The following is a 16,330-nucleotide window of genomic DNA, read 5'->3' as shown; positions in this document are numbered from 1 at the left end:
TAATAAAATAATCTCATAGTGATAGTTGAAGAATATATAGGAAATAACGTTTTTTAATTAAACAAGGTAGCTTAGGTAGTGTATAATTGATATCACGGAAGAGTTATTGGGATTAGGGGAAAAGATAAAGAGGAAGCACTGAAAAATGTTGTCAATAGAGATTGAAACTTGCAGTAAAACATAAAGCTTGTGATAGATTTATTGCAACATGACACATAAAAGCTTGTTCATATATGCCATCCTTTGTGTTCATTAAAAATTATTGACAGGTATATTACACACTGTAGATGGAGGGATTGGCGCTGGTGCCCAAGGGTGGCTCAGCAGAGACGGTCATCAGACCATATCCATTGTTCTTTCTTCTACTTTGCTGAGTCTAAAATTAACCAAAAAGTTGGTCAGCTAGCCTGCCTTGCTCCGTTTCTATTTGGTCTTGGTTCCTTTGTGTCATTTTTTTTTTTTTTAACTTGGTCTGCATTTGCCTTACAAGAATACTAAGGCAGAGTTAATTTTTGTAAAACCATACTTAGCAGGTTAAGTTAACCAGTGGGTAGAATCTGGTTAAGGTCCTGGTATTAACCCATGCTCTTAAATGTATACTGAAGTGTCCTTTGAAATAAGGCCTGGGAGTTAGAGAGATGGCTTGGAGGGTGGTTAATAGCACTGGCTGCTCTTTCAAGGAACTGGGTTTCTGTTCCCAGCATCCATCTATACCTTCAGTTCCAGGGCATCCAGGCTCCCGTCTGGCCTCCATAAGTAACAGGCATGCAAGTGGTACACAAACTTACATGCAGGCAAGCACCCATATGCAAAAAATACACCCATATGCATACATACACACAGAGACACCTCTCCACCCATCCCCCCAACACACACACATAAAATTTTAAAGCTTTAAGAAATGGGTGCTGTGCACACTCTTGGCTGGTACTGTGCTGTCTGTTATGGCGCACAGAGGACTCTGCCCTGTGCCTGCTGACTGCAGCCTGATATGGAAAGGTTTTAGCCCTGCCCTTTCCATCCACAGAACTCTCACTTTTTTCTGATACAAAAGCCTCTTCTTCCCCAAAGTCAGGCAACTTTTTAAGAACAAGAACAAGAAAAAGAATAGACCATCCAAAGTGTCTGGTCTTTGTATTCTCACCCATAAGTGAGATATCTGCTTTGTTGTTCGATCTCTGTGCTTGATGCTGCCATCTTCTTTAGCGAAAACCACCGAAGTCACTGTCTGAATGAGGGTAAGGGTGGATGCTGTTGAGCTTCTTTGTCTGGATGTTAACTAAACCTGCTGCTCATTTGTTTATAGTATAAAGACGCATTTATGAAAGCAAATCCTGGCTACAGATGGTGCCCTACTACAAACAAGCCTGTAAAATCGCCAACACCTACTGTCAACCCACGGAAGAAACTTTGGGCCTTCCCATCCGACTCTTCAAGAGACTTGCCAACCCCTAAGAAGGCAAAGACGGAAGAAATTCCTCAGCTTAACTTTGGAATGGCCGGTGAGTTTATATAACTTGCACCTGTTCCTACAGGACAGAACACTTGACATTTTTAAACAAACTGTATAATTTGAGGAGACCAACATTTTTTACCAGTGTATGGCATTTGCAAATGTGTAGCATATCATGAAGTGTAAGAGTATGGTATACAAAGAATGTACATGTAACTGAAGACAGGGGAGGGCCACGAGGAAATGCTGTGAGTTCCTGATAGGTGCAGTTGGGAAATGTCAACAGCAGTTTGGAGCTTGTCAGGAACTTAGGGAGCTTTATATTAACAAAATAGATTCAATACACACACACACACACACACACACACACACACCTTGCCCCAATATTAAGAAGAGTAACCACTGGAGTTGTGGGTATTTAAAAAGCCACAACTATGCAGATCATGTGAGTATTTGATACACCAAGGACAAGCCTGAGAGCAAATCCTTCCAAATCTGAGGTGGATCAATGGAAGAGTCTTAAAGAGAAACCCCGTCCTCCCCCTCCTCCCATCCCCATTAATGTTTGCTCTGAGCAAACTTAAAATTCCAGATGGTGCCATTTGTTGTGTTACTCTATGGGTGGGAAGGAATGCTAATGCACTTATGACTGTGAAATAATAGATTTACATTCTCTCCCCCAAATCGCTGGAGATTCCCTCCTACTCAGTGGAATCAGAAGGAGGATTTTGCCAGGAAGAAATTGGGAGGTTGAATAAGGTAAAGGCAGGGAAGTTCATGCTGAGCCAGAGTTCCTACACCATTTACGACCAAACACTTTTCAGAGTCCTAAACTGTTAACAACATAAAAAGGTTAGTAGGGATGCAGTTGAGCCATACTGTGAATTCCTTTGAAGGACCTGCAGGTCAGTAAGCTTTCATAGTTCAATTTGGGCTCATAATATGAAAAGTATGTGTGCTATTGTATGGATGCCAGAAAAATGAAGCATAACACATAGTCGTAGTATCCTTGGGAAACAGTCCTCAGGTGATTGTCAGGTGCAGTGTCTGTTGTGTAATTCCAGAGCAGCTCCCTACGTGGGTCCTGGAAGAACCAAGAGAAGGTCGGCTCCTGTGTCAGCTGTCACTTGCAAATTTCAGCTTCAGCCCATTGGTTACTAGTCTTTGTGAGCTCTCTGGGCTTTCCAGATTGTGGCATAAGGAACGTTGTCTAAGACCAAGAGAGGACATATGCACCACTGAAATCCAAAATGACTCTCTTTGTCGTTTAGCATCTATTGCTAGTCCCTCAATTCTAAACCTAGGTTAGTGTGTATAGAGCTTTTGTTGAGGTGTTTGTTTGTTTGTTTGTTTGTTTTTGTAAATGCAATTTTGTCACAAATCAAGTGGTAATTATATGTAAATTATACAAAGTATGTAAATAAGTCTTTTAATAACAATGTTTTCAGACATTAATACTCTGCCTTTTACCTATGAAATAGAAGTAGACTCTAGACTTAAAAATATATAGGTCAGCTATTAAAAACAGTATTCTTTGAAGCAAAATACAGGAAAGAAAAACCACCTTGATGCTATTTGCCTCAGAAATAACAGCCTGTGTCATGTGATGTATCTTAGTAGCCAGAGCTCACTCTTAGTTTGTGTGCAGTGTCACTGCTTTGATATTTTAAGTTATGTCCCTTTTCAGCAAGATGAAAGTGAACTAAATTACCTTTGATTAAAAACTGATGTTTAGCCATCTGAACCTAAGTAATACAAAGGGAATTTTAAAGGCCAGTTTAACACAGATTTTTTTTTTTTTTATTTGCTCAGTAGTCCTTGGCACTACACACTTTACAATTTAGAACAACGCAACTTTGTCAAATATATGATTTCCAAGGAAAGAAAAGTAAATAGAATTTGATATACTACAAACCCTTTTAATAAAGGCAAAGTGGGCTATTTGTGTGACTGTATTTTTGATAGTTCTAAATAGCACTATGTGATAGAAAAATGAAAATTTCTTGGCTTATCCTTTAGGATAAGCAAACTTCTTACAAAGTCACATTTGGTGTATAACTTGAATTATCATGTAATCGTATTCCTACTTTACTTTTGTAATTTGAACCGCACATTTTATTTTTCAAATAAAACCCAGCCCTAGTTTCTAGGATAATGGCTATAAGACTGCTTCACTCTCAGGCACTCTGAATGCTTACTTTTCTGCTAGAATCAGTGTTTGTTTGTTTATTTGTTTTTCAAGACAGGGTTTCTCTGTGTGGCCTTGGTTGTCCTAGGCTCACTTTGTAGACCAGGCTGGCCTCGAACTTACATCGATCTGCCTGCCTCTGTAGAATCATTTTTTTAAATACATTTATTTTATTATACATGTATAAAACAAACTACATACAACAGGAAGAACCATGTGACAATCATGAGAATAATGAATTCTATATATGTTACATTCATACTGGTCTGGCTGTTTGTATTTGTCCAGCTTGAAGTAAATGTCTTGTCTGTCTTGCTGGGTCTAAATTTCTGAATAAAATTCAATATCCTATCTCAACTCTAATAACTTCTTTATCTTGATCTAAAATGATCTTATCCACTAGCCAACTAAACTTGATTGTAAAACTATACTATCTGGCCTTCAATGCCCCTTAGAGACTTGAGAAGGAATAAAACTTAAATTCCTGACTGAACCAGCAGTGTGGGTTAGCAGCTGTAGAATCAATCTTAAACTTAATGGTTAATTGTAAGTAGTCTCTTAAAAGCATGATAGACCATTGTTTTTCCACATTAGCCATTGCTTGTGTTCTATGTGTATCCTATGTGTATCCATGGGACAGTATTGGGCTTTCTTAGCTCACGGTTATTTGATGACATATTTTTCTCTTTGATTTCTTTATAGCATCCTTTTTCTTGTCATTTCCCTTCTTCTCTTTCTCTCTTCTTCCTCCTGCTCCTCATTCTTCTTCATGTTGTATGTGTGTGTATTTTTATGTCTACCTCAGAACCTTTTCTTAATTTTTAAAAAAGTTATATACAAGGTGTGATCAAAGTTGTTTCATGAGTTCTCAAGGCAGCCAGTGAACAAAGCTCTACTTCAGGGCATACGTTTAAATAGAAGAAACAGGGAAATGTCTTCAGGCAGTCATCCTCATCCTAAGGCTTAAATGCATGCCTTGAGACCTATGTCCACCAGAGACACACAGGGACTTTCACGTGTGCTCCTTCATTGATGCTTTAAATGTTAGCATTACAGACAGTCTTAAAGAATAAAGATTTCTGATGAAAATTTAACCTGGAGCAAAGATCTGACACTTGACTGTTTTACTTTGTCTCTCTGCACCAGTTGACACTTGAAAGAATTAAAGCAAAAAACTTGGCTAATCAAAATATGTCAACTAGATAGTTTAGTTTTACAATTAAGTTTAGTAGTTTAGGAGTTAAGATGTTTTTAGGTCTAGATGTTTTAAGTTGATAATAATGAGATATGATAGCTACTGATTTACATTCAGAATTTTAGACGCACTAAGATAAGAAAGATGTTTTCTTCAAGGCTGCCAAATACAAATAGCTAAAACACTAAGAATGTAACATTTATGTAATTCCTTATTGTTTCATAGTTCTTCTTGCTGTAGGTAGTTTATTGAATATATGTGTGATAATATAAATGTATATGTAAAAATAAAAAATATTTAATAAAAAGAAAGTGAAAGCAAATACACACACACATACAAACACATATATAATATATGTTAGTTTTAAATCTGGGAGTTGTTTTAATAAGAGCCTGATTAACCTGAAGATTTATAATGTCTAAAAAAATACCTGTTGTTTTACATTTACTTTGAGAATTTTAGAGAGATTATTTTCAAAAAGCACATAAGAATTTGGAGGCCATTTTGAAATTTCTGTGTCTTGTATTCCCCAGTAGTCTAGTTCTTTTGGCCAGACCTGATGTCACATGGCAGAGATAACAACTTGAGATTATCATCCTCAAACTTTTCAGAAGACAAGCATGAGTATACTTCAGTTAAAAAAAAAAAAAAAAACTCTCATCTAAACACCCCAGTATTGGAAAGAAGGCTTGCGGTTAGAAGATGATTCATGCAACAGCTTAAGTATTAGGAAAACATGTTGTGTTGGGATGGTATTAGAGCAGTAATATTTAAGAGATTTACAAGGCCATGTGTGGTGCTTTATGCCTATTATCCCCACACATAAAACACTAAGGCACGAGATCATGAGTTCCAGGACAGCGTGCACTTCATAGTGAGACACTGATTCAGAAAAAGCAAAATATAGAAAAGAAAAAAGGCTCCTGTATGTGCATTAAGCATACATTTATCAGGTTATATAAAGAAAGGATTTTGAAAATTTTCCATAAAATTTATATGTGGGTAGTTTGGACTTCTGCCTTTATGAATATGAATGAATATTCTTTTTCCACTCTGTATAGTTATATGTGCTTCATGCTTCTAAGTTGGTTATTTGTTTCTGCTCTTTAGATCCTACTCAGATGGGAGGCCTGAGCATGTTGCTGCTAGCTGGAGAACATGCTCTTGGCGCACCAGAGGTAAGCCAGCCCCTTTGTCTCCCACTGCTCTCCACACTGCTCATTCTGGGGCTCCGGCACATAGACATCTGTATTCTGTTCACCTTCTTGCTGCTGCAGTTCCACTACTTACAGCACACTGAGAAGCGTCACCTGTGTCTCTAATGTGTCGAGGGGAGCAGAAGTGGTGGTTGTGGGCCAAAGGGACTGAAACACAACTCCACTGCAGAGTCTGCGGTTGTTTGAACCCAGGAGTAAGAGATATAGGATAGTCTATTGTCACTTGTTGTGCCCATGTCATGGGCACATAGATTGCATCCTAAAATAAACTCACTCTCTTCAACACATTCCCTGTTGGTATCATGTTCTCGTTTAGACTTGCTAGTGGGAAACTGACAGTAAAAATATGAGACTGTCTGTCTCTCTAGTATCTAAGTGATTCCAGGCTCCCATTTGAGCATCTGGAATGAGAGCATTGCAAAACTGTTTCATCCTTTAAAATAGAAAAAGGAGAAGGACCCAGAGCCCTCATGACTTTGTTCCTGTGATCTAGTTATCAGTCTGCATTTGCTAAATATTTTTAGATCTGATTCTGCTTAGCTGTGGCAGTTAACCACACATAATTTGCATTTGTGGCATCTTCTATTTTCTAGACCCACTTAACAGAGATCAGTTGCATTAACCTTCAGGTCATGTTACTTTGCTACATTCTGGGCCTTAACATGGGAAGTTTCCATTCAAACCAACAAAGCTGTTTAGGACAAAATAAAAAGCTATCAATATTCCCATGGAAAATGCATCCAGTACCAAACCTGTCCCTAATAATGCATATTGATATTTTTTTCTTTTTTAATATTCTTGATTTTTGCCTTTTAGCTCAATTTTATGCCAAGCCTGTGCTATTTACTGTTGTTTTAAACTGAGTAGACCATATAAATTACAGTTAGAATCTATTCAACTATATGGGCCATTTATTCTATGATGGTGTTGTTATTTATAGTTTATATGTGGTATGCAGAGTTGTTGAGTATATATTAAATTTAACTAATTTGTTTCTTTTCATATTAATGTAGCAAAAGTATTTGTGTACAGCTATTTATTCTCCACTGGGGGAAAAAAACCTGTGCTTGTGATTCTATGCTTTTTGCACCTTGTTATTGAGCATGTTTCCAGCATCTAACAGCAGCACTGCTGGACGTCATTGTATGACCTCCTGTGGGCAAAACACACTCTTAAGCAGTGATGGACCTTTTTACTCTGTAGAGACCAGTACACTTCATTTAGCCCATAGATTTCTACCTCTCCATTTTTATTACAATTATGTGGACTTGGTAAATAGAATTTCTGTATAGGCAGATTATCATAAGATAAATGCAGTCAATATATACTCAGGTTTTCCTGTAAAATTAAGATAAAATGAGAACAATTCGGAAATATCGTATTTTTTATATTGGAATAACTACTATAAAGTCTGTTTATAATATTTGGTTTGACTAATCAAAGTGACATTTTACAGAAATTATAACACCAGAACGTATTATCGCAAAGGCATTTAAAGTGATGTAATTATAGAGTCTTTATTTTAAAATAGTCTTGAAGGGAAGAGACCTTTTTTTTTTTTTTTTTTTATTCACTCACCTGAGATTTCATTACATTTATGAAGTCCCAAGGAGAATGCTTTTTTAAGGTGTGGAATTTAATATAGGAAGTAGTAGGGTGTTTTGTTTTGTTTTGTTTTAATGCAGGTATCTTTTTTACTGTGACTGAAATGATAAAAGCCTGCCGAAAAGCTTATGTGCCTTTACAGGGCCCTGGTCTACTTGGTATGCTCCTGCAGTTACAGACAGTGTAGTTTCTTGAGATGTCCGTGGGCAAATTATACTGATGTTTGTGCTTCCTGTTTCCCCGAGTCTTCCAGGTCTGTCTGCCATAATAGCTCTGTGGCACTCTGAGTTGGGCATTTTCATGTACTGCTGTTTCTGAGCCAAGCAAGACCTTTTGCTCTTGACTGCAGTAAGCTGGAGTCAGGAGTGAACTATAAAAAATTTAATCTTTTATAGTTCACATAAATAATATTCTTCATACCCATATTATATGTAAATATTTGAGACAATTTTTTAAAAAACAATATTTGGGTTTTGAATTTATTGTTTGGGAAGAGAAATGAATATACTGAGCAAGACAAAGACATTATGGACTGGCATGTGGTTTAAAATAGAGCAAACAATGTCTGCTGGTTGCTTGTAAGAGATAGCATAGGTGTCCCATTAGGAAATGACCCCATCTTCATGGAAGAAATAATAGAAGGATATGATATGGCATTGTAGCAAATTATTTAAGTCAAAAATCAAATAAAGTTGCTTAAGCAAGAACACAACGGACCCTCTTGAGCTATAGAAGTGAACCAGTCTACATGAAACACTTAGAGCTTTAAATGTACTGGTTGTTGTTGTTGTTGTTGTTGTTGTTGTTGTTGTTGTTTAAAGCAGCAGGAAATAACACGGCATAAGAAACAAAGTAATACTCCTCTCTCATTGGGTTGTGGGTGAAGAGGCAGTAGAGAGTTAAGCTCTTAAATACAGTGTCAGTAGTTATTGGAAGATAAAGATACAAGGAAAGTGAAATATGTGATTGAGAATTACTAAAAGTAATCTTCAAGGCAAAGAATTTTTCATTTTCTGTGCTAGTCTAGAAAATGTAGAGCTAAATGAGGATTTAAAAATGAAAGCAGGGAGTTTTATGATTTAGAGATTATGTGGAAAGGGCAATTATTCAGTACAAAAAGTATAAAGTAATTGGATTAATCTTGGCAAGGACAACATTTGGTGTTGTCACAACAGAGTCAGAAGGAAGCAAAAATGGAAAGTGAGAGGCTAGGAAGAGCACTCATCGCTGATGAGGAAAGGCATATTATTCAGTTGAATAACTGAAGTCAGAATTAGCAAGGTATGGGAAGCACCTTAGATGTTGGGTCTCTGGTTTTTGAGTGCTTGACTCTCTGGTGGAACAAATAGATATGGCAGTACAACTTTGATCTAGCCACTCTTTGCCCATGCCTTCCATCTGATCAAGAGGAACTAATGATAATACCTGCATCCTGTAACTCCCAGGGCTACTGCAAGCACTAATTAAATAGAACCTGTAAGGCATTTTTACTCCCTAAAAGTCTTATAAGTATACAGGATCATCACCTGAGTTACTGTAGACATTTAATATTCCATTCAAAAGCTTAAATTATAACTATTACTCCTGTAGGCTGTAGTGTGCTTTGCCAGCACCAGCATGCATGCATCCATCATGCACACACACAGTTCCTTGTCCATTGAAACCTTGGAATAATTTACAATTATAATTTGTTCTCTTCATCATCACTAGATGTTCAAGAAAAGACAACTTTTTAATTTAGATTAGCTAAGCTAGATCAGTAGAAGAGGAGCTAGCAGATGGAGGTACACTGAGGCCATACTTCAGGGGAAAAAAAAAAAAAACAGTGAACTGTGTGCCCTCTTTATTGTGCTTTCGTCAGATGGAGAATATTCATGGAATGACCTTGGTGTGGAAGGCACGTCATGGGACAGCCCATTCACAGATACCTGTCATTTTTGCAGCTGATACCTCTTAAGGCTCAAGTTTTTAAAGAAAGCTAAACCTTCACATAAAGTTTTGGCTCCAAGGAAAATCCTTTCAATTTTTCAACAGATAATCTATATGTTTATAAAATAAGAAATAACTGTCTGATTGAAATTAGGGAATGACATACTTCATTTCTTGAAACAATAATCTTTCACCTCCTTTAGAATGTTGATGAGTTCTTAAGGTTTAGGAAAAGAAAATACTGTTCAGCTCAAGTTTAAAACACTTGCTGTTACCATACACACACACACACACACACACACACACACATATATATATTTCATGGCACTTAATTGTATTTAATTTCATGCTTTATTTTAATCTTATGCTAAAAGTTTGATTTTAATACCCTTTCATTTACTGAGTTGTTAAATGGACTTTAAGGAACTTGGGGTGAGGAATAATAAGACATAACTGAGCCCTACAGAGTAGGGAACCATACAGCTAACTTCCATTCAGCACTGCTTCCTTCCAGAGTGCGGCTCCTCAGTGTCTTAGGTAGGAGTAACACATCACTAGCAGTTTCAGGAGTTAAGCTTTGACTACCTTATGAATAGCTATTCAGCCATCAAGTGAGGGGCCAGGGGCATAAAGGCTAGCTAACTATCCGTGGCAGTCTAGCTGCCAAGTGGCAGAACTGGGATTGCACTCAAGTGGGACTGGCCAGTTTTGTGCAGCACCCAGGAGACTTTGTGACTCAGTTCGACCTACCATCCTCAGCTCAGGCCCCTTCTCTGTGCCCTGTGTTATATCCATGCAGAGCTAGCAGCAGGAATGGAGCAGAACATTTTGAGTCTGCTTTCAGGCTAGACAGGCCAAGCCCTTCACATTGGTTAGTTCGCTCAGCCTACCCAAGCATCCTATCCTGTCAGGTCCTTGTTGCATCCTCCAAGGCCGTAGAGTTTTGAAATTGAAACTGAGAGTTTTCACTTTTGATTTTACTTTTTAATTTGTTTTCCATCCTTGGCTGTCCTGGAACTCACTCTGTAGACCAAGTTGGCCTCAAACGCACAGAGGCCTGCCTCTACCTCCCAAATTCTCAGATTAAAGGCATGTGCCACCACCACCACAAGCAACTTCATTTTTATTTTTGTTATCAGTATAATATGCAAAATTCTTTTCTTGCCTATCAGTACAGCTGAGTTAATTTGATATGTGCCTGTCTTAGACTAGTATGTTTGACTATTCCAGGAGACTTATACCCATTAAATTCTATTATCCCTGCTTCATCTTTTCTGGTCTTTGCCCTTACTCATCGTAGCTCTTATCTTTTCAAATGCCTCTAAATACACTTTGTTAGGACATGTGCTATGTTTAAATTCATACAGTGAAAAGGAAGTAGGTGCCCCAAGGATTTGGGGGTGTTTTTTTTGTTTGTTTGTTTGTTTGTTTGTTTGTTTTGTTCTTTTTTTCCAAGTCTCCCTCTTTATATCACTTGATAAGTAGTACTGTTCGTCATGCCAAGGAGCCCAGACTCTTCCATTAGTGGTGGGTCTCAAAGGCTAGGCAGTCAGGTTGTTTTTCGTAATTTGTGCTGGCAGTCATAGATGTTTAAAGATGCCAAGAGGGTAGAGTGGCTTCCCATTTTATCAAATGAGAAAATTGAGACAGAAAGATGCAGTCCTTTGTCTCAACTCTTACTATAGCTGTCATGGAGTTTCCTGTATGAGCTCTGCTGCACAGATAGGAAACATTTATCCATGGACTAGAGACAGGGTTATGGTGGCCTGGATGCCCTGAGTAAAAGTAGGATCCCCTTTCTGCCAGGTGATACAGCAGGTTCTAGAAAGTACAGGGCTCTCTGGTGTGTTGACTGTGCTTCTCGTGGTATCCCAGTACTGGTGTAGTATACCAGTGTCAGGTATCCATTCAGACACACTCCTCTGTGCTAAACTCTGTCTTCCCATGAAGGACACTCCCTGCCACCAGCAAGCTTTCTCTCTCACATCTTCTCTCAGCTCGACTTACCCTACAGACACTGGTGTAGTCTGACCCTTCTGCCGATGCCCGGACATCCTTCAAGACAATTACTGAGGACTGGCAAGTGCTATCTCTGACTTAATGGGGACCCCACATCTCTGCAGCTTTATTTCCCCTACTTACTAATTGGCCTCCTGCTTCCAGTCACTCCCAGCCATGGCTGTTCTGCATGCCTGACATAATTATCTAACTGCATAGCTCACATCGTGCTCTCGCTCTAACTAAAACCCTTGGCTTATCCCTCTGTGTCCTCCAGCTTAATTTCCAGACCTCACCTACTCCCAGTTCAGTCTGATTCATCTCCCACTACACTTGCATTGCATCTTATTGTTTACCCACTCCAGGAAAGTCACCTTTTCTCAAAAACACAGCAAAGATTTGCCTCTATACACTCTCACCTGCCATGACTTTGTTATTCTCACTTTTCCTCCGAGGGAAATTCCACCGTTCTTTTCAAGTATACCTCAGATATTATTCTACCTCTCTCCACTCATATAACGAAGGATTTTTCTCCGTGCTCCAGGGACTCTTCTAATATGCCTCCACTGTGCATTTCTGCACTGTGGTTCTCCCCTTCACTTGAATTGCAAACAGACTAAGAGTCTGGCCCATTCTCTTAGCCATCATTTTATTCCCAATTTCATACTGGATGCAACTGGTATTTAAACTTCTTAAAGGCATCAATCCCCATGGCTGGTACCTAGTTTTATTGGACATTTGAATGATAAATATATATTTGAGTTAGCCAGAGTAGGAATATATGATTGATCTACAGTGCTCACTTGCCCCTTTAGTGGTTGAGTGTTCATCACAGTGCCAAGCAGTGTGCGGCTCTTGCTTTGTGATTTGCAAAGTGGAAACAGCCACTTGTGGTCATAACTGGCTCAGTCATTCTTTGTATCCAGAGACTGGACCTGGGATTTTTCCCTATCTGATTTGCTCTTGTGGGGAAAAACTGTCACTTACTTTGTCATAGTGTTTAATTATACTCATCATTTCTCTTCCTTTGTTATTGAGAATCAGCTTAATCAAAGTTGCTGGCAATTGAATGTAAGGTTTGAATGTGCTTAAGCAGAAATCCCTGTAGCTGTTTTCTTTTTTGGGTATATAGCAACACCTAGTGGCTTTATGTATTATTTCAGAGACTTTCTAAAACAGGGTTGCTTATTTCCTTTGCTTGTGTAACCACTTATTTCTTTTCTCTCCATTAATTCATAAGAATAGATGCTGATCCATACAAATCGTTCCCCAATTAACTAAATAACCTGAAATTTTTATATAGCATTTTATATATTTCATAAGGTCTGGGACTCTTAATAGAGCCTTTTGTAGGAAATCCATCTTTCCTTTGATAGTATAGAATTTTCTGTTCATACATGGCAAGTGTACATATTGTAGAAACATTTTTACATTTTGAAATCTTTACATAAAAATTCCTAACGTGTACCACATCCGATTTTACTTTGTTAAAGTAAGATATTCATACTTACCTTGGTGACATGGAATCATAGTTACAAATGTAAATTACTGTTTTGAATATATACATTCTGATGAAATTTTAATGGGCAATTTACCCTACCTTAATTTGTTCTAGATAAACATTTACATAAGCTCTTTAGTTTTCCTAAAAACTGTGTTATTTCCCTTCCCTGCTTATTGAAATTTACAGCTAAATCAAAAGGAGGGAGGATTTGGGGAAAAGAAAGCTCTCTTTCCTCTCATGTTCTTTCTCCTCCTTTTTTATCTCTACTTTGACTTCTATCATGATACTTTTTTTCTACTTTGGACTAGGTTTAGGTAGCCAAGTCACCAAGTAAATAGTTTAGTAGTATCCCAGGCCCCAGGCTCTTAACTTTATGTTATTTTCATTATACTTTACTGGCTACACTAACTCACAGACACCTAGATTTTGAGAAATCACAGGGTCCCCTCGAGTAAATTACAGGATTAGTGGTTCTCTTTCTGTTACTTTAGCCACTGGGCATCCTTTGTTGTACTTTACTGTCAGGTCACACACAAGCAAATGGAGTCAATCAACAGGTATTTTCTTTTGTTTGCTGCATGGTTAGCACAAGCACACACACATAGCACTTTTTTTTTTTTTTTTTTTTTTTTTTTTTGGTCGGTTGCCCTTTCCTTTAAAGTGAAAATAATTAGCTGTTCTCCCTAGAAAACCTAACTTCATGATCCAAGTGTGCAGGAGAAACACACTGATTTGCAACTTTACGAGAACTCTTCTCAAGTTTCATTAGTTCACTTAGTATTTGTTTTTGAAACAGGCAGGTCTCATGTATCCAAGGGGGACCTTAGACTCCTGGTTCCCTGCCCCTACTTCCTCAGTACCACAGGCATGTGCTACGCTCCCATTCCCTAAGTAGCTCAGCAAATATTTCTCAGTATCTACGCTGTGCCTAGGCAGTTTAGAGAATAACATAGTCATGGGCCCCGATCTTCTCTAGCATTCACTACTGAGATAAGTATGTCACCTGATTTTTATTTCTACTACAAAAATAAAAGAGGAAATATATATTCTGGGAAGACTCCCGGAAGTAGTTTATTATAATTATTGTTAATATTGAAAATGCCATGACAATAACAGAATGTTAAATGTTTACCAGCCTAACATCACAACAAGAGAAGTGTTTCTTTAGTAGACACTAACCTCCTTAAGATTGGGCCTTATGCTATAACTTTTGGGTGGTTTTTTTTTTTTTTTCTCAGAATTATCGTGTTAGAGCTCATTTGTGATTTTGTGTGGTCGTGTAACAGGAAATGTAGAGGCAGCATAGTACAGGGAAGTGGGTGTTCTCTGGATTTATGACAGAAAGCCTGCAGTAAAATGCTAATCTTTGTACATGTTCTGAAAGTACCAAACTGCCTGTCTGTTGATGTCATTAATTAACACTTGAAGGTCACTTGCATAGAAGAACTTTGTACAGTGTACTAGTTATTCTGTGTTGCCGTGAAGAAATATCATCAGCAAAAGCAACTTACAGAAAAGGTTTGCTTTGGCTTACAGTTCTAGAGGGCTGGAGTCCATGGTGGCAGGGAAGGCATTGCATGCCAGCAGAAGCAGGAAGCTAGTCGACAACATCTTTATGGACACACAGGAAATGGAGAGCAACCAGGAAGTTAGGCAAGGCTATAAACCTGTTCCCCAGTGACAAACTTCCTACAGCAAGGCCATACCTCCAGAAATTCCCATGGCCTTCTCAAACTGCACTGCCAATTGCAGACCCAGCATTCAAACCCGCAAGCCTATCATGGACATGTCTCCTTTAGGTCACACTCAGTAATCCAGTATTTTTTGTTGTTGTTGCCTCAGTTGTTAGATTGTGAGATAGGAATGCTTTAGGTGGCATTTGTGTGCTGTTGTCATGATGCTCAGACTGTCTGTCTTTCTTTCAGGCATCCTCTGGTCCTTGCAGGTCTGATAGTTCAGAGTCTCCTGAGTTGCGTCAGAAGTCACCATTGTTTCAGTTTGCTGAGGTAATGTTTGCATCTTACACCTAACTAATTGGGGAGTCATTTATAGTGACCTTAAATTGGGTTAAGGACAATAAAGAAAAACAGCAATGAACCTACTCGGCTCAGTTAATTATAAATGGACCCATATAATCAAAGATTCTAAGAGATATGGGACTCCAGGGCTTTTTGTTTGATTAGTTTTGAGATAGTCTCCTATATAGCTAGGCTGGTATCAAACTCATGATCCTGCGTCTGTTTGGCAGCTGCAGGGATTACAGACATGGACTACCTTGTGGCATGCTAGTGACTTTAGTTGAGAAATAACTACATGTTTATAGATGCTTAAGTCATCCTATTATGATTAAACTAGAATTATTATTAATATATACATTTTGATTGGTAAATTTAAATACAGAATAAGAGCCGGGCGTGGTGGCATGCGCCATTAATCCCAGCACTCGGGAGGCAGAGGCAGGCGGATCACTGTGAGTTCGAGGGCAGCCTGGTCTACAAAGTGAGTCTAGGGCAGCCAAGGCTACACAGAGAAACCCTGTCTCAAAAAAACAAAAAAAAAATTAAAATTAAAAAAATAAATAAATACAGAATAAACTCAGAGCTGTTACCTATTAATTCTTCCTTTCCTCCTCTCCTTCTTCTCTTCCTTCTTCCTCCTCTTCTCCTTTTTGTCTTCTTCGCCTGTTTTCTAACAGTGCTGTAGCATGAAGCTTGTCAGAATCTTCCGTCGTAGAACAGAAGTTTAGCTCGGTGTCAGTGTCAAAGCAGATATTAAAACTGCTTTTGAAAGCATGTCAGTTAATCCTAGGACTCAGTATGAACTCCCACCCACCTGCCGTCTTTAAGCCACTTGTTCTTTCTTTGATTGTTTAAGTTTTCTTTTGTTATTCTGTCCTGCCACAGATTGCAGCAGGACAACCATATTTTTAAGATTTGTCTTGTCTGCTTGCATTGGCACCTCTCTCCAGTCCTTTCAGAGTATTTACACTTTTCCTAGCTGCTTTACTTATACCACCAGAGTGTCATAGTATATATTTGTTCATGATACACATTGTCTCTTTTTGTCCTTGACTGCAGACTGCTATGAGTTTGGGTTCTTTTGAATATCGATTTCCCCAAGGACTTAACATAGTGGAGAATTCTTGCTGTAGTCCCTTTTCACCAGTTAGACACATGTTGATTGAAGTTGGGCCCAGCTTCAAGCAGGGACGCTTAGTAAGTGATCCCTGAAGTCCTAATGA

At 38.4% G+C, this 16,330-nt stretch overlaps 1 protein-coding gene across 1 annotated transcript in view; it reads left to right on the top strand.

The window, feature by feature from the left end:
• Positions 1–16,330, top strand: part of Bbx (BBX high mobility group box domain containing) — a 239,573-nt gene that overhangs the window by 167,013 nt on the left and 56,230 nt on the right. Inside the window, exons 6-8 of the mRNA XM_051150036.1 lie at positions 1,307–1,502; positions 5,947–6,014; positions 15,015–15,095. Coding sequence (XP_051005993.1) covers positions 1,307–1,502; positions 5,947–6,014; positions 15,015–15,095 — 345 coding nt within the window. The remainder of the gene's footprint in view (positions 1–1,306; positions 1,503–5,946; positions 6,015–15,014; positions 15,096–16,330) is intronic.

This window comes from Acomys russatus, chromosome 8 (genome assembly GCF_903995435.1).
Source record: "Acomys russatus chromosome 8, mAcoRus1.1, whole genome shotgun sequence".
Lineage (NCBI taxonomy): Eukaryota > Metazoa > Chordata > Mammalia > Rodentia > Muridae > Acomys > Acomys russatus.
The sequence above is the reverse complement of the archived record's forward strand: the minus strand, read 5'-3'. Positions and strand labels throughout refer to the sequence as shown.